Source organism: Equus przewalskii, chromosome 21, assembly GCF_037783145.1.
Source record: "Equus przewalskii isolate Varuska chromosome 21, EquPr2, whole genome shotgun sequence".
NCBI classification, from domain to species: domain Eukaryota; kingdom Metazoa; phylum Chordata; class Mammalia; order Perissodactyla; family Equidae; genus Equus; species Equus przewalskii.
Genome location: NC_091851.1, coordinates 19,463,938 through 19,489,692, shown reverse-complemented (window position 1 = coordinate 19,489,692; position 25,755 = coordinate 19,463,938). Strand labels below are relative to the sequence as shown.

Here is a 25,755-nt window from a genome sequence, read left to right as displayed (position 1 = left end):
ACCTAGAGGGAAGCAACATCCTGAATTCTGTATAGGTTCACCACACTTCAATGTTTAGCTAAGCTCCTCCACAGCACTGCTGCCTCAGCATGCTGAGAAGCCCAAAGTATTCCACCCACAAACTCTAATAAAGGTGTGTGCCCTGGGTCCTGCCCTCTCTCTGCCTGCACCCTGCCCTGAGCTCCCTGTGTGGCCCCTTGAGCCATGCCATGTACTTCCTGGAGGACCTATGAGTAATCTTCTCTATTTCAATTTCTTTTGTGGTCCTTTGTTGAACTTGGCTCACCATCCAGCACCCTGTGCTCCACTTAACAAATGTTAATTTAACAAACTCATAACAACAATGCAGAAGAAAAGGTTAGTAAATCAGAATACATGGAAATAGAAACTATACAAAACAAAACACAAAGAGAAAACAGACTGCAAATAATTGTACAGAGCATCAGGGAGCTGTGGGACAACTTCAGGCAGCCAAACATATATAATTGGAGTCCCTAAAGGGGAGGAGAAAAACTAAAGAAATAACAACCAAAAAATTTCCAAACTTGAGGAAAACCATTACTCCATCAACCCAAGAAGCCAAATGAATCCCAAGCACAAGCAACATGAAGAAAACCACACCAAGTCACATAAAAATCAAATTGCTGGGCCTGCCTGGTGGTGTAGTGGTTAAGTTCACGCACTCTGCTTCAGCAGCCCAGGGTTCGTGGCTTTGGATCCTGAATGTGGACCTACACACCACTCATCAGGCCATGCTGTGGTGGTGTCCCACATACAAAATAGAAGGAGCTTGGCACAGATGTTAGCTCAGGGCCAGTCTTCCTCACACACACACACACAAACACACAAATCAGATTGCTTAAAATCTGTGATAAAAAGAAAGAAAATCCTTAAAGCAGTTGGAGTGAAAAAAACTTACATATAAAGGAACAAAGATAACGACAGCAGCAGATTTCTGCTCAGAAATATTACAAGTGAGAAGACAGTGGAGCAGAACAACATCTTTAATGTACAGAAAGAAAGAAACTACAACCTAGAATTCTTCACTAAGTGAAATGTCTTTCTAAAGTCCTGAGGCCTGGGACTTCTGAAAGGGCTCTGAGGGTTTTGGCAAATCCTCTCCCAAGAAAGCAGCAACAAAACTGGACTAACTGTCAAAGACAACTATTTAAGGACTTTAGAAATGGACCAAAGTTGTACAACAAAACTGAAAAGCATTTATTCAAGAAATTCTACTGAAGCTTGGTAAGAACAGTGGAAATCTGGGGCTATTCACAAGATCTCCCCTCCAGCTCTGTGGTGCAGAAGTCTTATGAAGCAGAGGGGCAGGCCTGCAGGAGGGGCTGACTTAATTTGGGGCAAAGCACAGAAAATTCTATAGCTAGGGAAGTCAAAAACGATAGCAACCAAAATGGCAAACATTCAAGGAAGGCCAACATACCAACTAGCCAAAGATCTCAATGCTGGTTGGGGTGTCTAGCCAGAAATGTAACAGGAAAATCAGGGGACTGAGACAACAGATGGCAATTATGTTTTTACATACAGCAAGAAAGATATGTTGTAAGGCCTGTAAAAGAATGCTCAAAACAGTACTGTCTGCAATAGCAAAAAATTATAAACAACCCAAATGTCCATCAAGAGTCAAAAGGATAAATAGTACATTTTTATACAAAGGAATCCTATAGAGCCATGAAAGAGAATGAACTGTATGACTACACAAAACAATCTGGACAAATCTTAGGAACAGAATATTGAGCAAAAAAAGCCAATCCCAGAAGAACAGAGTGTGGTTCTATTTCTATTACATTCAAAAACAAGACATTGTTTAGGGATATAAGCATATGTGGTATAATTTTAAAGCAGGCTCCTGAAGATTAGGTACTGGGCAGCCTGCCTGACCAAGGTCAGCAGGGTGGGGAAGAGAAGGGCACATGAAGGACATAAATGAATAGGAAGCTGTATAACAAGAAGTCTCGTGATAGCAGAAGTCACTAACTGGGGAAGGGACAAAGTTCCAGAGCTGGAAAACAAAGTACTATTTTTATCCATATATAGCTCGCTGGGCCATCTCTGGACTGAAAATCAGAAGACCTGGACTACCCTCCAGATGTTACCATTAACCTGCACTATAACCTCAGGCAAGTTTTCACCTTCTATGGGCCTCAGGATATGAAGATCAATCAAGATAATGTATGCTGAAGAGCTTCTTGGATGCCTTTAGGGGATGGGAACAGATAATTTCAAGCTCATCACAGTCTCAAGTAGAGGCAGTTTTACCAAGACACTAATGACACTTAAGCTTCAGGAACCCTCACCTGCTCAAGCCCTCTTCCAAGGCCTTGAGAAGATCCCTAACCATTTTGTGTTATTTTTCCTTAAGAGAGACCCCAAGTAGTCACTTCAAGCCCCACAAAACTGACCTGAGCCCCAGTGCTGAAATGCTTAACACAAAGCCAGAAGAGATTCCTACTTAAATTCTCTGCTCCTACTGAATTTTCCTGCCTCAGAAAACGATCCTCTGATTCAAACTACATTTCTCTCAGGAACTAAGAAAGTCTGGAATCTAAGCTCTCAAAAGAGTGTGACTAACAAGGCTCCAGGAATCCCTGGCTGTACCCTTTATTCTTGTGTAGAGACCTCAGGATACACTGAATCTTGCTGGATTAACTCAATACAATATAAGATTATTTTTCCAACAAGGAGCTTTACTAAGAAGGTGCAAACTGATTTTGGGAAATATCCTTGCTAAATATTATAACTGGCTCAACTATGACAGAGGACAACCACCTACTTTTAAAATACTATGCATCTTGCCCCAAGGCTAGTACTGTCATACACCCTCTGATTTCAACAAATGATCCTAACTCTCTGGTTTTCTGCACCAGGATATGGAGAGGCAGAAATGCAGCAGCCATAGCACAGGCATGATAACAAACGTTATGACTCACACTCCAGCATTTTGTGGAGTACCAGAACTCCTTGTGCTTTGTCTTCTATGTGAATGAAGTAGCAGAAGCTAAACCACTGATCGGAGAACACAGAGAGGAATTTGCCACTGGACAGAATATTTTCAAAAAGATAAAATTATCCAGAAAGGGGATTTGCTTAGTAGAAGTTGAGGAATTTGTGGAATAAGTCACAACTCTTCCTCCACAAAATGGCTATATCCTACAGGGAAAGAATAGGACTCGTGAGAAAATGTTATCTTGAGGAACCCAAAAAGGAGCATGGAATGAATCTCCATGAAATCCATGCAAGACTAGTAAAGTTCTTAAGAATTTTTATCAGCAGAAACATTGGCAGCTTGGACTGAAAGGGACAGAGAGAGTATGAAATGAAAGGAGACTGTCAGACTCCCAAAATTCTACTAGCAAGAAGTAGGCTGATAAAACTCCTCAGCTACAAAGCGCCACCTTCATGAAAAAGGAAGGAAGACAGAGGTGTAGCCACAAGCCCAGAGGACAAAACAAAGAGTTCAGAGGACAAACCAAGAGCCCAGGGGGCAGAGCTAAGGCCCATGGAGGACAATTCCCAGGTCCTGAAACATAATCTAGGAACTGGAGTTTGTCCAGCTCAATTTCAAAGCTGCCTTGGGCTGGTAACTCCTTTTTATCTTTCATTTTTCTTCCTTTTTGAACCTGAATGTCTGTAACTATTATCCTGTGCCAGTCCCACCTTGGGTGTTGGGAGGGCTGAGGCAGATAACTTGTCTCTTTAGTTTCTCAGGTCCACAGATAGAGAGGAATTGCGTTCAGGAGCTGTACTTAATGGACTACCCCCCAGAGTCTCACCTACACCTGATTTAGATGATGGTGATGATGAGTTTTTGGATTTTTGAGCTGATGAGATTTAGGACTTTGAACTGTTACCTAATGGGATGAGGCCCTTAGGAGGGGGGTGACTGCATTTTGTATGTGGGAGGGACATGAATTGTGGGGGCCAGAGAGTAGACTGTGGTAAGCAGAAATTTAAAATGGTCCCCATCACTTTCATCCTGATGTTACCCCTGTGCTTGTGTAACATCATACGGCAAAAGGAAGACTGACTGAGTAGCCCTCCTCTAATCACAGGTGCCCTTTTTAAGCAGAGTTTCTCTGGCTGGTAGCGGAAGAGGAATTCACAGAGATTGGAAGTACGAGAGATTCATCAACACAAGGGAGGTTCTCTATTACTGAGATGGAGGGGTCACAGGGCAAAGACCTCTGGGAGGAGAAGCTAAGAGTGGTCCTGGCTGACAGCCAGCAACAAATGGGGACCTCAAGGGCTGGCCCCACGGCCAAGCGGTTAAGTTCATGTGCTCAGCTTCAGCAGCCCAGGGTTTCACCAGTTTGGATCCTCAGTGAGGACCTAGCGCCACTCATCAAGCCATGCTGAGGCGGCGTCCCACATAGCAGAACTAGAAGGAGCTACAACTAGAATATACAGCTATGTACTGGAGGGCTTTGGGGAGAAGAAGCAAAAGAGAAGGAAAAAAAAATGGGGACCTGAGTCCTACAATCCAATGGAACTGGATTCTGCCAGTAATTCGGGTGAGCTTGGGAGGAAGTTCTTCCCCAGAGCCTCCAATTAAGGGCTTAGTCTGGCTGAAGCCTTGACTTCGGCCTTATGAGACCCTAAACGTGAATCTAGCCAGGCTTGCCTGGACTTCTGACTACAGAACTGTGAGATAATAAATGCGTGTTGTTTTAAGCTACTAAATTCATGGTAATTTGTTACACAGCGATAGAAAAAAAACTAATCCCTATTTTGTTTACATCCACAGATTCTATTTCTGGACATGTTGCTGCTCTGAGAGCGCATTCTGAGAGCAATCCTCAGGCAGCAACAAGAGGACCAGGTGCAACTCTGAGGCCAGCCCTTCCTAGCACAAGTTTCCTCAACTGCAAAATGAGTGGATCAAAGCAGAAAAGCTATAAGAAAACACTTCTACACCAAAAAGTCTTTTCAAATATCAGATGTATTATTAATCACAAACCCCATGCTTATACCTGCAAATGAGGGACCCAGATACAGCCAAGAATAGAAAAGTCATAGCTGCTCACCTTCCTCAGGCCAGGACTGTGGACTGCTGGAATAAAGATATACTCCTTCTCCTCCTGTTAGAAGAGTGCCCAGGAAACACTCATCCCCCTTTAAAAACAAACAAACACAAAGAGCAGATGACTTATAGCATAAACATGCACAGAATCAAAAGTCCTGCCCAAGTTTGTCTGTCTACAAAAGCTGCTGAGTCAGCCTCAAACACACCCAACTTTTTCCATGGCCTTTGGCATTACCTGGCTCTTTGACATGTTACTGGCATCCTTGATTTGTGCTGAGAAAAAGAATATAAAGTCCTCTCTGAGTCTGGGCACCGAAGCCTGCAATGCTTGTTTATGTTCCAGTGGATTTACATGCACTGGATGCAGCTCTCCTTGGCCTACGGCCTTGACCTCATAGCCCTTTATGTCTAGGCCAATCTGACATCTGCTTTTAATAGTACCAGGATATTTTTAAAAAACACCAAAAAGTCTAAATGGCAGAAAGAATCTTCTAATTGTGTACCCTATAAATAGTTATTTCTAGACCTCTACTGGGAAGGGGAAGAATGCAAATAGGAACTGAGACAAAGAGGTACAGATCCATTTGATTAGCTCTAAGATGGAGTATTTCTAATTATGTTTATAAATTCTTCACTTTCATTTTGATACGATGTTAACATTAAGAATAAGAAGGCTGCTTACCTTCACTGCTTGCTGGGTTTTCTCAGACAATTTTACCTCACTATCTTCTACCTGTGTCCAAAAGGAGTGCACATTTTCAGTTTACTACTTCAAGAGAAAAACTCTGCTAGGTCTCCCCCGTGTCCCAATATTTCCAGGAGACTGACTGGGTAGTCCCTCCACCAGATCCAGTGCTCTCAGGACCAGACGGCTAGCAGATTTGGCTGCCAGTCACCAAGGCTCAGAGTCCAAGGGCATGGTGGGCTCTCTCACTGGGACCTGAGGTCCAGCTAAACAAGCCTATGATACGTGGAGAGGATGTGTGAGTCTCCACTTACATTTCACTTCAGAGAAAAACAACTATTTATAGGGGTGAAGGAAAGAGAACATATTAAATATTTTCTGAGTGTGTTCTCATTTAAACACATTCATGTTAGAGAATGACTCTTATTCTTTCCTATTCATGTCAGAATTGTAGAAATAGAATATAAACAGATTCTAAAACAGGTTCTTAGACCATTACCAGACTCACTACTGTCCTACTTTGTGTCCCAAGGCACTGGAGTTCCAGACAAAGTCCCACTGATGAAGATGGAACCCTTCCACATTTAAAGAGATTACTGTAAAAACTCAGCAGCAACCATTCTGATGAGAGAAGGGAGTCACATAATCCACTCCTCACTATCAGTGTGACCTTTGACAGGTTGGTCAATTTCTAAGCCTCAGTCTCCTCATCTGTAAAACGAGTGTGTTAATTTCTTCCTTTCACAATTAAACTAGCACTGAGATAACTCAGTTCCTTTCTTTTGGAACTTTCCCAAGATTATGAGAGAGTTAAACTAGATTCATTTGTATAAAGAGAAGAGCTGAGATAAAAAATTCCATTCCCGAACAGCAGCTAGTTCAGGATCTGACATCCCACCAGGGACCCAATGAAGAGGCTCTTCCTCAAATGTTCTCCCTGATTTCTCCATGTTTACATCCACTTTCACCCGCTGAATGATACTAACCAGCCAGGAGCAGAATCTGGGTATGGTGGCTGTCAGGACTATGGAGCTGGTTTCTGTGGTAACAGTGCCATCTGTAGGAAGACCACAGACATGCCAGTTACTGCCCACCACCTGAACCCACCTTGTAGGCCCCAGACTGCTTAACACCCTTCCCCGTCTCAGGAGCAAAGGCTCCTCTTTATTAGTATACAGAGCCCTCAGAAAACGAAAATTTCCTCATCTGGGGACAGGGAGACTAATGAGGGGATAGAGAAAGGTTTTTCCATGTGACTAACTCTGCTATTTTTTACAACAAATAGAAATACATATTTAAATGAAGAGTCCTGGGAATTAGTCCTTTTTATCTATACTTTTAATTTTTATCAAGGTAGTATGGGTGTACATGTTAAAAATCAAACAGAACATTATCAGACTCATCCTACTAGCACTGGATATTATCATTCTCTAGAATTTTTTGCCAACATAATGAGTAAAAATGTGGATCTAATTATTGTTTCAAATTGCTTCTTTTTTTTTTTTTACTATTTTAATTCTATTTATCTATTTTTTTTTGAGGAAGATTAGCCCTGAGCTAACATCTGCTGCCAACCCTCCTCTTTTTTGCCGAGGAAGACTGGCCCTGAGCTAACATCCATGCCCATCTTCCTCTACTTTATATGTGGGACGCCTGCCACAGCATGGCTTGACAAGCAGTGCCATGTTTGCACCTGGGATCCGAACCAGTGAACCCTAGGCCGCTGAAGTGGAACATGCAAACTTAACTGCTGTGCCACCAGGCTGGCCCCTCAAATTTCTTCTTCCTGACTACTAGTAAGGCCGTATATACTCACATATATTTCTATGTGTGAAGACATATACTTTATATATATATATATATATAAATTTAATTGTTTTGTTTTCCACTTCTGTGAACTGTCTTCATATTTTCTGCCCATTTATCATTGGGTAGCTTGTCTTCTTATTAATTTGTAAGAGCTCTTCATAAGTTAGGATATATACCCTTTTTGATTATCATAAGTGCTCTAATATTTTCACCAGTTTATTGCTGGTCTTTTGATTTAGTTTATGGTTTACTTTGCTAAAAAATAAAGTTCAAATTTTGTTTTCCAAAGACTATATACACTTACCTTTTTCTTTAACCAAGATCTGAGATGTCAAAAATGATTCTGAGAAGACCACTGATCCTAAGCACCCCCCTCCTCCCAAGAAGTCGGGAATGTCATAGATGGTCATACAAGCCTGTATCAAATGAGAAAACAGAGTTAGATCAGTTGTCAGTCTTAAATCTTCAGGGAGAGACTCATAAGAAACAGACCACAAAATACCGCTTTAAAGCACAATTCAAAAGAACACTGGAGAGTTTCTAAGGAAAATTCAAGTTATCATGAAACACATCTCAGAACTGGGAGACAACTTCATTGCATGACTTCAATTGCAGGCTTCCCTACAACTGCTTCTTGATCAGAGACACATTTGGGCTAGAAGAAGAGTATCTTTATGTTCCCGTAAATTCCCTCAAGTTGCCTATCCTCCCTAAGAGCCAACATAACAGCCTTCCTTCTTTTTTTTTCCCCCCTCCCCAAAGCCCCAGTACATGGTTGTATATCCTAGTTAAGTCACTCTGTGTGAGTCACCACCACAACATGGCAACTGACAGACGAGTGGTGTGGTTTGTGACTGGGAAGTGAACCCATGCCGCAGCAGGGGTAAGCACCAAACTTTATTTTTATTTTTTTCGTCTTTTTAAGATTGGCACCTGAGCTAACAACTGTTGCCAATATTTTTCCCCCCCTGCTTTTTCTCCCCAAGCCCTCCTAGTTCATAGCTGTATATTTTAGTTGTGGGTCCTTCTAGTTATGGCATGTGGGACACCACCTCAGCATGGCCTGATGAGTGGTACCATGTCTGCACCCAGGATCTGAACCAGGGAAACCCTGGGCCACTGCAGTGAAGGGCATGAACTTAACCACTCGGCCACAGGGCCAGCCCCAGCAGCAAACTTTAATCACTAGGCCATCAGGGCTGGCTCTCAGCCTTCCTTCTTAACCATGACTAGTCCCAAGCCACTTAGAGTTGGAGGTATTTCTTCAAGACTTCTCACTACTTGCATACTCTTCACATCCCAGCATGTCCACATTCTCACCAACTCCTTCTTTGGCTTGAGCTCAAGTTCTGAACAAGTCTGAAATGGTGGTCACTCTTTTGGTATACAGGTCTTCATGGATATTTTTGGGTATGTGTCAATACCTGCAAAATGCTCCTTTCAGCACCAAGAAAATTAGAAGAAAGCTATACAAGCTTTAGGGAAAGAGAAATAAAAGTAGAGGCTTCAGGAGGCCAGGAAAAAAAAATTGGAGCTACTCATGAATGGACTCTGAGGGTATTATGTTAAGCGAAATAAGCAAGATAGAGAAAGAGAAAGTCTGTATGATTCCACTTTATGTGGAAGACAAACACATGGACAAAGAGAACAGATTAGTGGTTACCAGGGGGAAGGAGGGTGGAGGGCGGGCACAAAGGGTGAAGTGGTGGACCTCTAATATGACTGATAAATAATAATGTACAACTGAAATTTCACAATGTTATGAACTATCATAACCTCAATAAAAAAAAGATTGCTAAAAGTTATAAAGAAAAAAAAATTGAAGCAACTCAGGGATAGCTCCTGAATGGCTGGTAAAGAAAAGCCCTAACTTATCAGTTAAAACTAGTGAAAATGGAACAATTCTGGAAGGAATCTAGTAGGAAAGATACAGAAAATGGTATGAGTCAGAGCCAGAGTCTGGGATGACCGTGAAGACCTTAGGAGGGACATGAGATAAACAGCACAATAAGCCCTCTCAGGTCCCATCCCCTCCTGGCCTGATGCTGTTCAACAGCCAGATGCGGGGCTCCTGAAGCTAGAGTCCATTTTCACACATTGTTGTCCTAGCCTGGGACTCCTGTCCCACCCTCAGGACAGAGACAAAAGACCTACAGCTCTTGAAGGAATTACAAGATTCTCAAATAAAAAAGATGGCAGGGGGCTGGCCCCGTGGCCGAGTGGTTAAGTTCGCGCGCTCCGCTGCAGGCGGCCCAGTGTTTCGTTAGTTCGAATCCTGGGCGCGGACATGGCACTGCTCATCAGACCACGCTGAGGCAGCGTCCCACATGCCACAACTAGAAGAACCCACAACGAAGAATACACAACTATGTACCGGGGGGCTTTGGGGAGAAAAAGGAAAAAATAAAATCTTTAAAAAAAAAAAAAAAGATGGCAGAAGAATTGAAAAGGAAAACCCACTTAAAGCCAAGTCCTTAATTTTCCATGTTGTCATGCTAAAAGAATATACAAAAGTGACAGGTAGGCTTTTATATTTTAGTTAACTTTCTGAATAGGGGTGACAATTGGAATGTTTATCTAAATCTGTTTCAAAGAATTTTGAACATGTGAAGACAAAAAACCTTCCCAAGCTACATGGTCCCTCTTAAGTGACAATGGGAATCCCACTTCTTTGGTTCCCAGATCAATCAGAAAGACAAATCCTGTAGGTTCCTAATCCCTCACTTTCATCTTTGGCTTCTGGTATTGAGGAAGGAGAGAGAGGACATTAAAAAGAACACGTAGCGTTTGTCAGATGCTTGCTATGTACTTCCCACCATGTGGCATGGGGAGTGAAAAATTTAAACATGGTCCCCCATCTTCAGGAAATCTTACAACGTATAGTTGGAGAGACGAATATTTTTACACAAAAGTCATCATATGACACGTTAGTACAGAACTGCTCCCTAATTTATGTGTACAAACTGCAAGTACTATAGGAATACAGTACCTGTGGGGAGAAATCAATAGGGAAGGCTTGGAGGAGGAGGCAGAACTTCAACTCTGCCTGAAAGGGAGGACAGGATTTGGACAGAAAGCACCAACTTTCTCTCTCTTCTTTCCTATTTCCTTAGCTGCTACTGAATGCATACTTAACTCAATAGTATAATTCCACTGGACTCCTCTAATACCTACTACCGTGCAAAGCACTTTCCAGAGCACTGTACAAGAGTCTAAGAAGAGAAGTCAGGGAGTTTAAAGTCTAGCAAGGAGATAAAGTATTATCACCTAAATATCAGAAAGCATTTCCCAGCATCCTGATGATGTCACAAAACAGTCTCAATTAATTCTAAAAGAACATCAACACAAAACGCTGACAGATATAGGGAGCAGGTCCATTACAAAAAGAGAAATTACTCACAATCTTAAAGAAGTAACCTTGTCATATTACTCTCTGTAGATGAGATAACACTACTGTTTTTCCACTGGTGATGGTGGTAGGCACGCATTTGCACTGAGTCATCCACACCTGCCCACCCAGTTCCTGGTGACCAAAATCTCACTGGAACTAAGGCTCAGGCAGCAGTCACAGAACAGACTCAAGGTATCCCTGTGTCCCTACATACTGGAACCAAAATTTTGGCTGGATGTCCACCATGCTCTCATGTATTGCTTGCCAATCTTCTTTACATCAAGATGCACTGGGGTAAATGGAGGACTCAGCTTGTGTCTGGCAGCAACTGGTCTAGAAACTCTGGCCCCGGTAGGCGGTGCAGCTCACCCTGGGGACCAATATTTTTGAATTTCTAAACCATTCCCCTGGCCTACCAGTAGGCCCCCAGCACGTGGGTTGGAAAGCTCTGCTCTGACTACCCCATTTCACTTGAGACTCAGGCCTCTGGTTTGTTTGCTTGTTTTTACTCATTTTCACAAGCCCGTGTTAAGAGCATTAACACAGGCCTTGGAACACAGAGAAGCCAGGGAAAAGGCAGAGGTTTGGTTGAGGCAGGCTTATCCTCAGCTCATATTTCCACACAAGGTCAGAGTAATTTCAGCCACATGGAGGAAGCCTTTAACCTTATGAAGAAGTGTCTCTCCCCCAGCACCCAGCTAAGACTCTGGACCCGGGGGAGCCTAGGCATAGGCGTGTGGACATGGTGGGCCTGGCACAGCTGCCCAGGCACCCTCAGAAAGCACAGGCTCACCACCACTGCAGCTGGAACAGTCCTGAGAGGAGACTAGTTTCCTCAAGTAAGGGATGGGTGCCCAAGACCACCCACTCCTACCTCACCCCTTGTAGATGTCCCTCTACAGGCCATTCCCTGCCAGCTGACTTGTAAACAGCTCTGCTTACCGTCTTCACAAAGTATAAGCTATCTTCACTGTCCAGAGGCACGATTCTAGAAGAGGAAAGAGATAGGACAGACATATATTACATTTACAATGTTCTTTTTTCAACATATATTACATTTACAATGTTCTTTTTTCAACTTGGCAGCAACCCACAGACCCAGATTTCTCTCAGGGATTTTCAAAACACTGGGTCGCGTGTATGCAGAATTAGTATGTAGGCTACTTGGAGGGAATTAGGTCCATTCCCTGCCCCCACCCCTCAGTCTTTCAGTGGGAAGCACTCAAGATGGAGGGTCTCAGCTGAGCACAGGCAGCGCCGGGCCCAACCCTGGAGTGATGCCACCACCAGGTGCAGAACTCTGAGAAGACCAGCCATATATATCAGCAGTTACTAGGTAACCTCTCTTCTCTTTGTGCTCTTAAAACTTGCTCCAAATGAGGACACACCATAAACATATACTTACCTTCCCTGATTATTCACAGCATGTATATGAAAAGCCATCTTGGAGCTGCAGACCCAAAACAAAACAAAAGTCAGTCTTCTCTTCCTGACCACTGGGTTGGCACCCTCCTCAGACACCTGGTGCTGTAGTGCACTTGTGCTGGCCCTCACAGCACACTTGCCAAGTGTGGGGCCAGCGTCTGACTCCACTCATGGCCTTGACTCTGTGCAGACTCTCAGGGTTGTCTTGACTCTTGGACAGAGCAGGAGAGAACCATGTGACAGGACTGTTTTCCACTGCAGACTGGGAATGATTCTCTACTGGCCTGGGGCCTCTTGCCCCACAGCCTTGACATACTGTCCTGATCCTCCTCCTGTTCACCATTTTGGGTCAAGCTGCCATCCTGCTCAGAGCTTGAGCAGTGGCCAGGTCCCCTGTTTCTCGGGAGATGATCTGCTAACCTGATGCAGTCTGAGGGCACTCAGCGAAGTGACCTTGTGGAGAGAAGAAGTGGGGTTCCAGGTGAAGGACTGGCCCTGGGAGACTATCTGCCACCACCTGGTGTTCTCTTCTTGTTCCTTATTCTAGCTAGGGTGGTATGCCCAGGCCTAGGAGGCCTTGTGATAGAGAGGTGGCCTGCCATGGACAGGCTGAGTGGCCTACGCAAGGCTCTGAGGAAAGGAGGAATGGAATGACTATGTCAGCCATGTTGATGGTAACAGAGAAGACCCCCCTGTGACAGCAGCTAACATTTACATGCCCTATCAGTCTACAACGTGGGAAGATGAAGAAAACAGATGCACAGGGAGCTCCCTATCTTCCCCAAGGTCACACAGCTGGAAAGCAAAGAAGCTTCCTCAAACTCAGATCTGCCAGGAACAGACAGTTCAGGTCAGTGCAAGGCCTTAAAGGAACAAATTTCCTCTACCCTCCACCCACCTCATGACCAGAGCTACAAGACATGAAGATTCAGAGGAAAGGAGACCTGAAGCAAGCCCAAAGCCTTGCAACAAAGAGATCTGGTTCCTTCCTCCACTCCTGGAGCTGCAGCAACAGAATTCATCTTGTTAGATCAATTGATTGATTTATCTTTCTAAATGCTCCTTCTCACAACCCAGGGGCGTAGATGTAAGAAAATGTGGGGCATGGAGCTAAGACACCAAAGGGAACATCCCAGAAGTGGTCTTCTTTTTTTTTTTAGTCTCCTCTCTTTGTTTTTGCTTGTTTGTTTGCTGAGGACGATTAGCCCTGAGCTAACAACTATGTCAATCCCCCTCCACTTTCATATGTGGGTTTCCACCACAGCATGGCTGATGAGTAGTGTAGGTCTGCACCCGGGGTCGAAACCCACAAACCCGGGCTGCTGAAGCAAAATGCACCGAACTTAACTACTACACCATGGGGCCGGACCCCAAGAAGTGTTCTTAAAGAAACCCCCCAATATTGTTGTCTTTTGTCCCCTTTGCAAAAAAGTACACCTAGTGGTCCTCAAATGAGACAGTGGGTTAGGTGGACTGGGTTCATGGAGGTTTAGCTATGGACAAAGACGACACAGAGATCTACTGTGACGTGCCAGGACATACGTGATGGGAAGACTGCCAAGAAGCCAAATTCCCAGAGCATCTAGACCCTGATACATGGCCAGGCTCAGGGTTTCTACCATCTGAGAGACAGATGAAGCCCAGGGCAAGTCCCTTCTAAGCAGTGACTCTTTATGTGCCCAAAGCCCGTGACTCTAACAAACCTCACCACTCCTTTCTCCAGCTTCACCTTTCTAACCTCTGCATCTGGGTTTGCCAGGTCTCCGATGATTCTGGGATTGATCTGCCTCCCACCCCAGCATCAGGACATGTGTCTGACTCTTTCTCACACAGTTCCTCCATCTGGCTCCTTGGCCTTCAAATAAAGCTCTGATCATGAATGACTCTCCTTCATATGTCCCATTATTTTACTGGAACATTTCTCAAAGGGGAGACAGAATATCAAATAGTAGGAAAAAAGAGTTTTAAAAAACAAACAACCAAAAATTCCTTATAGAAAATATCAGTCATTGCTTACCGTAGGGCTGCCTTAAACTGCATCAACTCAAAGGAATCTAACCCAGATGCCAGGGTCTGTTCAGCTATCTCCTTGGCCTGTAAAACCAATGACAAAATAGACAATTAGCTTTCACAGCAGGAAAGAATACACATCACTGATAGGAAAAGCCCTTCTAACAGCCAGGAGAACACTGTGCCCCTCCCCACTATGTGACTACTTTGTACACATTGATAGATTAAAGCGAAACATCACGTTAAGGGAAACAGGTGCCCGCTTTCTTCAGGTTGGGTTCACAGGACACATTTCATTCAGGCAGGTGGGCACTGGAACCTGATCTGTGGGTGAGCTGTAACCAGCTGTGATGGTACCATTGTGAGGTCTGGAAAAGTGCTTTCTCCTCCCCAGTTCCCTGGCCCTGGGGGTGGGATTACCATCTTCATAGCTTCTGCCAGATGCTAAAAATATTCAAATACCTAGAGTTACAAAAGATTAGCTAAAAAACAAAAGTGTGAGAACTGATATTGAAGGACATCCTATGTTTTGCGTAAGCTTTCAGCTAAAGGGCTGAGAAATCCCAAGTACCAGGGAGTCAAGTTCAGTGAGGAGGGAAGATGGCAAGGAGCTAATGACTAGGCTACAGTCTCTCTGATATCTACATCATACACAACCTTTCCAATGTCAAATGGCTTCCTTCAGGAAAGGTCCTATTGGCATTGGGAGGCATCAAGCTGACTCTTCTCATCTCCTTACTGGGTCAGATATAGGAATCCAACTCAGCAGGGCAGGGTAACCAGAAAACAGCAAGGAAGAGACCAGTCAGAGAAGGAGAACGCATGCTTATCTAGGAAATGCAAGTCAGATTTTCTAATCTTTAGTTGTTTTTTTAAAACATTGAATTATAGGAAATCAAACTATGTAGCTCAAAACAAATTTATCCAACCTTATGAAAATTTCCAGTAGAATTATCTATATTTTTCTTTATTTTTTAACTTCTAAAAGTCTTTTTAAAAAACTATTAAGTAAAACAATATGCTAAGAGAAGGATTTTTCTTTAACACAACCAGATGTCTACAAAGAAGTTCTAATTAGCTGTCACTCATAAGACAATGGCAGCTGGGCCACAGCAGCACAAGCTCAGTGCTCTAAAGGCATCTCTCTGGTGCCAGCTCCACTGAGGCCCAAGCTAACACAAAACTGAGTACTACGAAGTGTCCAAAGAAAAAACAGATGCATAGCAAGTTTTACATTAAAAATAACTACTAGGGAAAGAGCAATGTATTTTAAATTACCTTTGTTAAACTGGAAGTTTTAGCATAACATGCAATGCCAGCCAAAACAGCCTCAGTAACAGCAGCATATACCTGGGACAAGAGCCTACTTTAAAAACAAAAAGTGAGGGTTAACTACAGCATCACAAGGTTACATCAAAAGCTACATGCACATAAATAACATTCTGTAAGGAACAGATTTTTAAACAGAATGAGAAAAGTACAAAAATGGAACACACTGATTTCTAAACCTTTTAAAAGCCATGCACCCCATCTGATTTATACTTTGCCCTTGTTAAACCACGATAAGAAAAGTCAGTTCTTAATTCTGCTCAAAAGACCAACTCTCCCTGTTTATGATCCAACAGAAGAAAACTCTGTGGGCTCCCTGACCCCTCCATGCATAGGAACAGCTACCCAAGGACCTGGAATCCCTTCAGTGTCATGACAAACACTTGCTGCTTTTCCAGAGACCAACCACACTACACCTTCATGTCGTCTCCTCCCTAGGTCTGCTAAAGGCTAGCTGCTACTGAAACCTCAGGGTGGGAGACCTCAGAGGGCAAAAGGGATTATTCCAAGGAGATGAGCTCCACTTAAATTCAAATTAACAGCTGCAGACCACTTTCTAAGCAGCTTACCTGATCTAGAGAATAGAGAATACTTTTAAGGGGAAACATCCCCCTCCTAAAGTATCCCCCCTCCCCCCTCACCAATCTTGGTCTTTCTCTCTGACTTCTCACCACCTAAAGTCATTATAAGAAGGTTTTTTCTTTGCCAGATTGGGACTGCCATAAAGGTCCCTAGAAAATCCAAGTCTGGTTCCCTTTAGGGCAGGGTTTCTTAATCTCAGCATTATGGTCCAGATAATTCTTTGTTGTGGGGTCTGTCCTGTGCATTATAGGATGTTTAGCAGCATGCCCAGCCTCTATCTATTAGATGCCTATAGTAGCCCCAGTTGTGACAAACAAAAATATCTCCAGACATTGCCACATGTCCCTGGGAATGGGGGGAGGAAAGGTGGGGTGGGAGGACCGGTAGGAGTAAAACTGCCCTTGGTTGAGAACTGCTGCTTTAGAGCAAGGAGACCCAGCATGTTATTAGGATAATTATAGAGAGAAGGGGCTCATCCACGAGGTCCTGAAAGGTAAAGAAGGTGCCTAGCAAGGAAATGATAAAGCCTCACCTAAGAATATGTCTATTTTTAAGCCTGAGACTCTTGCAACAGGTGAAGGAAGGCAACAGGAGTTGAAAGCAGGAAGGAACACAGAAATGATCTGGTCTAACACTCTCATCTTACAGAAAAAGCAAATAAGTCCTCTGGAGGTGGAATAAACTGTCCAAGGCCACAGAAAATTAACGACAGACTTGAACTCATGTCTGCTCTCAGCCACATCATCCTGCCAACTTCTTTAATTTCCTCCTTGGGTCCTGCATCACCCCTCTACATTGTAGGTAAGAGACTTGAGCTGGGTAGAAGAAAAAGTACACATAACAAAATGACAGCTCCAAGGATCAACATATCCTGAAGATTGTTGGCCAGGTCATGGGAGAAGGGTATGTCCTGGTAGGAAGGGGCCCGGCAGGAACCTTGTCAATGAGCTTGGCCACTTCCAGGTAAGACCAGAATCCTCCACACCTTGACACTAAAGGCAAAGCTTTATAGAGGCCCACACCAAAGACATACAAAGACACCCTTCCTCGTTCCCTGACTCAGCTCGACTCAAACATTACTAGGTACCAACATGGGTCAGGCCTCCCTCGTGCTTGGCCTTCTCCTATACGGACCTCAGACAAGAGCTCAATACAAAGCCACCTGGCTGCTGACTCGTAAAATGGCCTGGAGGGGAGGCCTGAAACCCAGGACAAGGGAAGGGTCTGCTCCGTGCCTGGATAGCACTGCTGTTGCCTTCACTAGGACTCCACAAGGCCCAAGTTCCACCAAGTCTATGATTCAGCAAGTCTCCTGACGTGGGCCAAACACCCCTCAATACCAGTCCCTGAAGCATGGCACCAATGGGTTAGGTTTAGGCGAAATATCTAAGGGTCTAAGATGAGGATCCAGGGCAGTGGATAAGCACAGCTGGCATGGAAGCATAGGCAGGTACAAAGTAAGACTATACAGACCCACCAATATATGAGAATGTGGTTGACTTGTTGCTAAAGCGAAGAAAACCCACAAAAAAACCTGTAGACACACTATAATTACAGCTACACAAAATGGAAATGTATAATTTTTTAAAAGCCCAGCAAGATACACCTTAAGATACAAATGAGTAGTGCCAAAGAGGAGGAACTATGGTTGATCTTACTTTCTCTTCTCTATTTTCCAAATTTTCTGTAGTGTGATTATATTACTTACATTATATTTTTTCCAAAACAGCTTCATGGGCCCCAACCCAGAGATTCTGATTCAGTAGTTCTGGGAACTACTGTAGCCTAGGGAATATACATCTTTAAAAAGATTCTTAGATGATTCTTTGTGGCCATCACTGTTAACGTTTAGGAAGCACTGGTCTAGACCCCACTAGTTTATGCTGGGATATGTAATTAGGTAATAAGAAAACTCTATTATGCTTATATTTCGGAAAGAAAATTCCTTTTTGGAATTCAGTAGTTCCAGCATTATTATGGACTGAATTGTGTCCTCCCAAAATTCACGTTGAAGCCTAACCCCTAATGTGACTGTATTTGGCAACAGGGCCTTTAGGGAGGTAATTAAAGTTAAATGAGGTCATAAGGGTAGGGCCCTAATCCAATAGGACTGGTGTCCTTATAAGAAGAGGAAGAGACACCACAGATCTCTCTCTCTACCTGAACATATAAGAAAGGCCATGTGAGGATACAGTGAGAAGGCGGCAGTCTGCAACTTAAGGAGAGAGGCCTCACCAGAAACCAACCCTGCTGGTACTTAGATCTTGGACTTCTAGCCTCCAGAATTGTGATAAAATAAATTTCTGCTGTTTAAGCCACCCAGCCTGTGGTATTTTGTTATGGCAGCCCAAGCAGACTAATACACGCATTAATTAGTTTATTTCCTGTCTTTGGTTTCACCCTAGTCAACAGAGGACCTTCCTAAAGTTACACAACCTAAGTTTGGATCCTAGCTCTGTTCCATGAGCCTAAGTGTCAAATCCAGAGGAAACACTGCTCAGATCAGATGAGGTTCTACACAGATTCTCCCAATGGGTTTCAGGATGTTTTACTTTTAGGAAAGCCCCTAATAAAAAATACACTATGTAGGAGACATATTAAGAAGAGTTATGCTATTTAAATGCCTGGGTGTGCAGGTAGAAAGTCTCTGGATTCTGGAGAGAGGAGCAGATGACACAGCTGGCAGTCTCCGGCCTGGACTCCAAGCTGACAGACAGGGGCTGGGACCTCCCAGGAAATTATACAGCTCCGCTCATCTCTGAAACCAGATGTCCTATCCAATGCTGATCTCAAAAAGAAGTAGACGGGACAGCCGTAACTTCTGAGTAACTCAACTTTGAGAAAGAAAAAAAATGAAATAGAAATGAAGACTTACATCTGCTCAGTTTTCTTGGGCTGCTTGTTGTCATCACCTGTGAAAGAGAACGATGTATTAAGAATGTGACTAGCTGGCCCCATGGCTGAGTGGTTAAGAATGTGACAAGATCACAGGAGATGCAAACACTGCATAAGGAGGCTAGAATTTCTTAATTTAATTTGAAAGAGATGTCAAGAACTACTACATTTGGGGCCAGTCTTGTGGCTGAGTGGTTAAGTTCGTGCACTCCACTTCGGCGGCCCAGGGTTTCACTGGTTCGGATCCTGGGCGCAGACATGGCACTGTTCATCAAGCCATGCTGAAGCGGCATCCCACATGCCACAACTAGAAGGACCCACAACTAAAAATATACAACTATGTACCAGGGGAGAAAAAGGAAAAATAAACTCCAAAAAAAAAAAAAAAAAAGAAGATGTACCTTTAGGCCAGTGGGGTTATTAAAAAAAAAGAACTACTACTTTTTTTTAAGTACAGTAAAAGTGCAAACAACAGTGAAACCTAGCTTCTCCCAGTATCCTCCTGGACCTTCACCCCTGACACTGACTTTAACAACCCACTCAGCATCACCACTAAACACCAGAGAAGACAGGTGGAATCTTATGCTCTGGAATGTTTTTGCCTTTATTTTTAATTTTTTTTAATTAGGAGGTATAAGTAAACAGGCTCATTTCTGCCTCTTTTTTAATCTTCTTAATTATCTGGCCCAAGTCATGCTTCTTTCAGTTTCTCAGCTTCTATAAAAACACTCAGGAGAAAAGCTGATATACTCTCCTCTGTGGAGCAGTGCTGACATCCTCATTCGTTCCAGAGGTTCTTCTCCACGTCTCTTTAGATATCTGTGGCTTCTTGTTACCCTAGCAAGCAGGGAAGCCCCAGTCAGCCTAGCTTTTCTGGATGGCCCTGCAGCATGGAGTACTTGCTCCTGTGAATGTTCCCAGGTCGTAGCCTTCTACCATGGCCCTTCCTCATTTTCCTTACAAGAAGAGCAGGCACCTGGCTGAGACCCCCAAGCTCCCAGCGCAGCCCATACCTCCTGGTATCTCCAAACAGGACTCACTCATCTTTGTCTTCCCTCTGACACTGAGCACACAGTCTTACACATGGTTAGACTTAATATATGTTGAGCTGATAATTATTCTTCCTGAACACATTCTGTGAGAGATGTGTTAGGCACGTCAACTTTCCACCTGGAATCAGAGAGGAAGCTAGAAGCCTACAAATTGGTATCATAACTGCTTTTTTTTTCCTCCTTCTTCTCCCCAAAGCCTCCCAGTACATAGTTGTGTATTCTAGTTATAGGTCTAGTTCTAGTTCTGCTATGTGGGATGCCACTGCAGCATAGCTTGATGAGCAGTGCTAGGTCTGCACTCAGGACCCAAACCAGCAAAACCCTGGGCCACCACAGTGGAGCGCGTGAGCTTAACCACTCGGCCATGGGGGCGGCACTCATATCATAACTTCTGAAGAAAGTAGTAAATCGTGATTCCATTTCTTGTTCATGGGAGAAACTGTTCATTAGGTAAATTGATGAGATGATGACTTACAGGGACTTACCCAAATAAGGAATGTGAGTAGCTCCAAAAAAGTATGTTCTTGAACAAGCAAGGGGTCCCTTTGGTGAGACGCACTGTACTACCTGGATGTCAGGAAAAAATAAAAGTAAAAAAGGAGGAGGGACTTAGGTGTGTACTGTTAGAGAAACAAAAAGTATACAGTTAACGGAAATCAATTTAACTTTACAAACAGCTGATTTATTAGTTTTTAAAGGCAAGGGAAAAGATCATCTTTAATTGTTGTTTTTCCAAAGGCATCTTATGTGTATGTTTTTAATCTTGGCTATATCGTGAGGTTACTGTTTGGGTCATCCTAGGATGCTAATGAATTCACAACATAAAAGGAAAAGAAGAAGAAATGTGCTTGGGTTTTGACTGCTATTAATATCAAAGCCAGAATTTTCACAGTAAGGACACTGGCCAACATGACAGGTGACATGGGGGGCAGCTACAAATTCAGGAAAGGAGGGTCCTATCCAGGTCCCCACCTTCATTTGTATCTCATCTCCATACATAGGCCTTGCAGAAGAGAAAAATAAGTTCTCTAGATTTTTAAATTCTTATTCTTCTTCCCTGATCAGTTGTTCGTTTATATAGACATGGAAATGGATGTCCTTTTCTCTTTTGAAAATCCAAGATTTCATCAGGGCTCCTAGGATAGCAGGTACAAAATGCAAAAATGCTACCACAAGAACTAAAGTAAAGGAAATTAGCACAATATATAAAAAGTAGCTAAATATGACACAAATATTCATTCCTTCCATTTTACTCCATTGTTTAAGGAAGACATTGTTTGGAAGTCTCAAGAGAATACAAGGTATTTTTCTGTAATATTGTGAACACTGTGAATCCAAGTTACAGATCTGAAATAAGAACTTATTCTGACTAACCTATAATTCACCATAGTGAATATGATCAATATTGCCATGACCCTAAATGAAAACACATGTACATATTTCTAACTGTTGGTTAATAGGTGTAGTTCCTCAATTAAAACATGTTCCTTGGATTTCCAAATTTTCCCTAACAAAAGGTTTTTTTAAAGGTGCCATGTGTTTCAAATCTGCTTCCTTCGATCATGTCATAAATTTGTGTAAGCACATATTGACATCAAATTCATTGACATTTACATTAAAAAGAAATCGGCAGAGCAAAATTTGCATATGTAATGTAAAACATCAGATAATCTGGATTTACATTTTATATGTCACCTATTAATCAGTAAATTATTCACAAATGGCACAGAAATGGAAAGGGTAAGTATGTTACCTTGAAATGAATAGCTGAATGAAGATGAGCAGTCATAATCTAGGGCCCCCCAACCCCAGGACTAGAACTCAGGTAAGTTTCTTGACTTCATTAGATTTCTGTGTTTGTAAAATAAAGACCCCCAATTATTACAGAAAGTTGTGTAAAGAACTTGATAATTTTTTTTTATTAATAGGCTATTTTTTAGAGCAGTTTTAGGTATACAGAAAAACTGATGGAAAAGTACACAGAGTTCCCACATATCTCCTCTCCTTCCCTCTACCCCCACAATTTCCCCTATTATTTATGTCCTATAATATTGTTACATTTGTTATAACTGATTAACTAATATTGATAAATTATTATTAACTAAAAAGTCTGACCAATACATTAACTAATTATTAACAAAGTTTACATTAGGGTTCATTCTTTGTGTTGTACATTCTATGGGTTTTGACAAATGCATGACATGTGTCCATCATGACTATATTATACAGAATAGTTTCACTAACCCTAAAAATCCCCATTGCTCCAGCTATTCTCTTTTCCCTTCCAAACTCCTGGCAACCACTGATCTTTTAACTGTCTCCATTGCTTTACCTTTTCCAGAATGCCATATAGTTGGAACCATACAATACACAGCCTTTGCAAATTGGCTTCTTTCACTTAGCAATATGCATTTCAGGTTTCTCCATGCCTTTTTAAGGCTTGATACCTCTTTCTTTTTATCAATGAAAAATATTCCATTGTCTGGATGTACCACAGTTTATTTAACCATTCACTGAAGGACATCTTGGCTGCTTCCAAGTTTTGGCAATTATGAATAAAACTGTTATTAAAACGTTCCTTGTGTAGGTTTTTGTGCAGACATAAGTTTTCAACTCATGTGGGTAAATAGCAAGGAGCACGACTAATGGATCATATGCTAAGATTATGTTTAGTTTTGTAAGAAACTGCCAAACTGTCTTCCCAAGCGGCTGTGCCGTTTTTCATTCTTACCAGTAATGAACGTGAGTTCCTGTTGCTCCACGTTCTTTCCAGCATTTGGTGTTGTCAGTTTTGGATTTTTTTTTTTATTGAGTTCATAATAGTTTACATCATTGTGAAATTTCACTTGTACATTATTTCTTGACGGTCAGCATATAAGTGCACCCCTTCACCCCCTGTGCCCTCCCCCTAGCCCCCTTCCCCTGGTAAGCATGGAACTGTTCTCTTTGTCCGTGTGTTTGTTTATCTTCCACATATGAGTGAAATCATATGGTGTTTGTCTTTCTCTGTCTGGCTTATTTCACTTAGCATAATATCTTTCAAGTCTACCCATGTTGTTGCAGATGGAATGATTTTGTCTTTTTTTCTGGTGAGTAGTATTCCATTGTATATATATACCAAATCTTCTTTATCCAATCATCAGTGATGGGCACTTGGATTACTTCCATGTCTTGGCTATTGTGAACAGTGCTGCAATGAATATAGGGGTACATGGGTCACCTTGGATTGTTGATTTCAAGTTGTTTGGATAGATACCCAATAGTAGGATAGCTGAGTCACATGGTATTTCTACTTTTAGTTTTTTGGGGAATCTCCATATTGTTTTCTACAGTGGCTACACCAGTTTGCATTCCCACCAGCAGTGTATGAGGGTTCCCTTTTCTCTACACCCTCTCCAACACTTGTTATTTTTAGTCTTAGTAATTACAGCCATTTTAACTGTTGTAAGGTGCTATCTTAGTGTAGTTTTGATTTGCATTTCCCTGAAGATTAATGATGCTGAACGTCTTTTCATGTGCTTATTGGCTATCTGTATATCTTCTTTGGAAAAATGTCTGTTCATATCCTCTGCCCATTTTTTGATCGGGCTGTTTGTTTTTTTGTTGTTCAGTTGTGTGAGTTCTTTATATATTTTGGAGATTGCCACTTGTCAGATATATGATTTGCAAATATTTTCTCCTAATTGGCGGGTTGTCTTTTTGTTTTGATCCTAGTTTCCTTGCCTTGCAGAAGCTCTTTAATCTGATGAAGTCCCATTTGTTTATTTTTTCTTTTGTTTCCTTTGTCTGAGAAGACATGGTATTTGAAAAGATCCTTTTAAAAAGTTTGATGTTAAAGAGTGTACTACCTATATTTTCTTCCAGAAGTTTTACAGTTTCAGGTCTGATCTTCAAGTCTTTGATCCATTTTTAGTTTACTTTTCTGTAAGGCATGAGATAATGGTCTACTTTCATTCTTTTGCATGTGGCTGTCCAGATTTCCCAACACCATTTATTGAAGAGACTATATTTTCTCCGTTCTATGTTGGGACCTTTGTTGAAGATTAGCTGTCTGTAGACGTGCAGTTTTATTTCTGGGCTTTTCAGTTTTGTTCCCTTGATCTCTGTGCCTGTACCATGCTGTTTTGATTACTATGACTTTGCAGTACATTTTGAAGTCAGGGGTTGTGATGCCTCCAGCTTTGTTTTTTTTTCCTCAGGATTGCTTTAGTTATTCGGGGCCTTCGGTTGCCCCATATGAATTTTAGGATTCTTTGTTCTATTTCCATGAAGAATGTGACTGGGATTCTGACTGGGATTGCACTGAATCTGTAGATTGCTTTGGGTAGTATGGACATTTTAACTACGTTTACTCTTCTGACCCATATGCATGGAATATCTTCCATTTCTTTATGTCATCACCAATTTCTTTCAATAATGTTTTATAGTTTTCATTGTATAAGTCCTTTGCCTCCTTGGTTAAATTTATTCCTAGATATTTTATTCTTTTTGTTGCCATTGTAAATGGGACTGTGCTCGAGTTCTCTTTCTGTAAGTTCATTATTAGAGTATAGAAATGCCACTGACTTTTCTAAGTTGATTTTGTGCCCTGCAACTTTACTGTAGTTGTTGATTATTTCTAATAGTTTTCTGATGGATTCTCTAGGGTTTTCTATATATAAGATCATGTTGTCTGCAAACAGTGAGAGTTTTACTTCTTCATTTCCTATTTGGATTCCTTTTATTCCTTTTTCTTGCCTAACTGATCTGGTCAAAACCTCCAGTACTGTGTTGAATAAGAGTGGTGAGAGTGGACACCCTTGTCTTGTTCCTGTTCTCAAAGGGATGGCATTCAGTTTTTCCCTGTTGAGTATGATGGTGGCTGTGGGTTTGTCATATATGGCTTTTGCTATGTCAAGGTAATTTCCTTCTATCCCCATTTTGTTAAGAGTTTTTATCATAAATGGTTTTTGAATCTTCTCAAATGCTTTCACTGCATCTATTGAGATGATCGTGTGGTTTTTATTCCTCATTTTGTTAAAGTGGTGTATCACACTGATTGATTTGCAGACGTTGAACCATCCCTGTGTCCTTGGTATAAGTCCCACTTGATCATGATGTATGATCTTTTTGATAGATTTCTGTATTCAGGTTGCCAATATTTGTTGACGATTTTTGCATCTATGTTCATCAGTGATATTGGCCTGTAGCTTTCCTTTTTCGTGTTATCCTTGTCAGGCTTTGGTATCAAGAGTGACATTGGCCTCATAGAATGTGTTAGGAAGCATTCTGCCTTCCCTAATTTTTTGGAATAGCTTGAGAAGGATAGGTATTAAGTCCTATTTGAAAGTTTGGTAGAATTCTCCAGGGAAGCGGTCTGGTCCTGGGCTTTTATTTTTTGGGATGTTTTTGATTACTGTTTCAATCTCTTTACTTGTGATTGGTCTATTCAGATTATCTATTTCTTCTTGGTTCAGCTTTGGGAGGTTGTGAGAGTCTAAGAATTTACTCATTTCTTCTACATTGTCTATTTTGTTGGCATATACCTTTTCATAGT

General features: G+C 42.1%; 1 protein-coding gene across 6 annotated transcripts in view; it reads right to left on the bottom strand.

Annotated features, from left to right (window-relative positions):
* The window catches only part of DNAAF9 (dynein axonemal assembly factor 9), a 155,727-nt gene that overhangs the window by 72,319 nt on the left and 57,653 nt on the right, over nt 1–25,755 (bottom strand). For 4 of the 6 annotated variants that reach the window (XM_070587937.1, XM_070587935.1, XM_070587939.1 and 1 more), the window contains 10 exons: nt 20,705–20,786; nt 19,148–19,184; nt 15,640–15,727; nt 14,369–14,445; nt 12,332–12,376; nt 11,869–11,914; nt 7,840–7,951; nt 6,713–6,783; nt 5,724–5,774; nt 5,043–5,130 (listed from right to left, as the gene is read on the bottom strand). In XM_070587937.1, the coding sequence (XP_070444038.1) occupies nt 5,043–5,130; nt 5,724–5,774; nt 6,713–6,783; nt 7,840–7,951; nt 11,869–11,914; nt 12,332–12,376; nt 14,369–14,445; nt 15,640–15,727; nt 19,148–19,184; nt 20,705–20,786 (697 nt within the window). The remainder of the gene's footprint in view (nt 1–5,042; nt 5,131–5,723; nt 5,775–6,712; nt 6,784–7,839; nt 7,952–11,868; nt 11,915–12,331; nt 12,377–14,368; nt 14,446–15,639; nt 15,728–19,147; nt 19,185–20,704; nt 20,787–25,755) is intronic. The other 2 variants (XM_070587938.1, XM_070587936.1) reach the window with 1 other exon arrangement.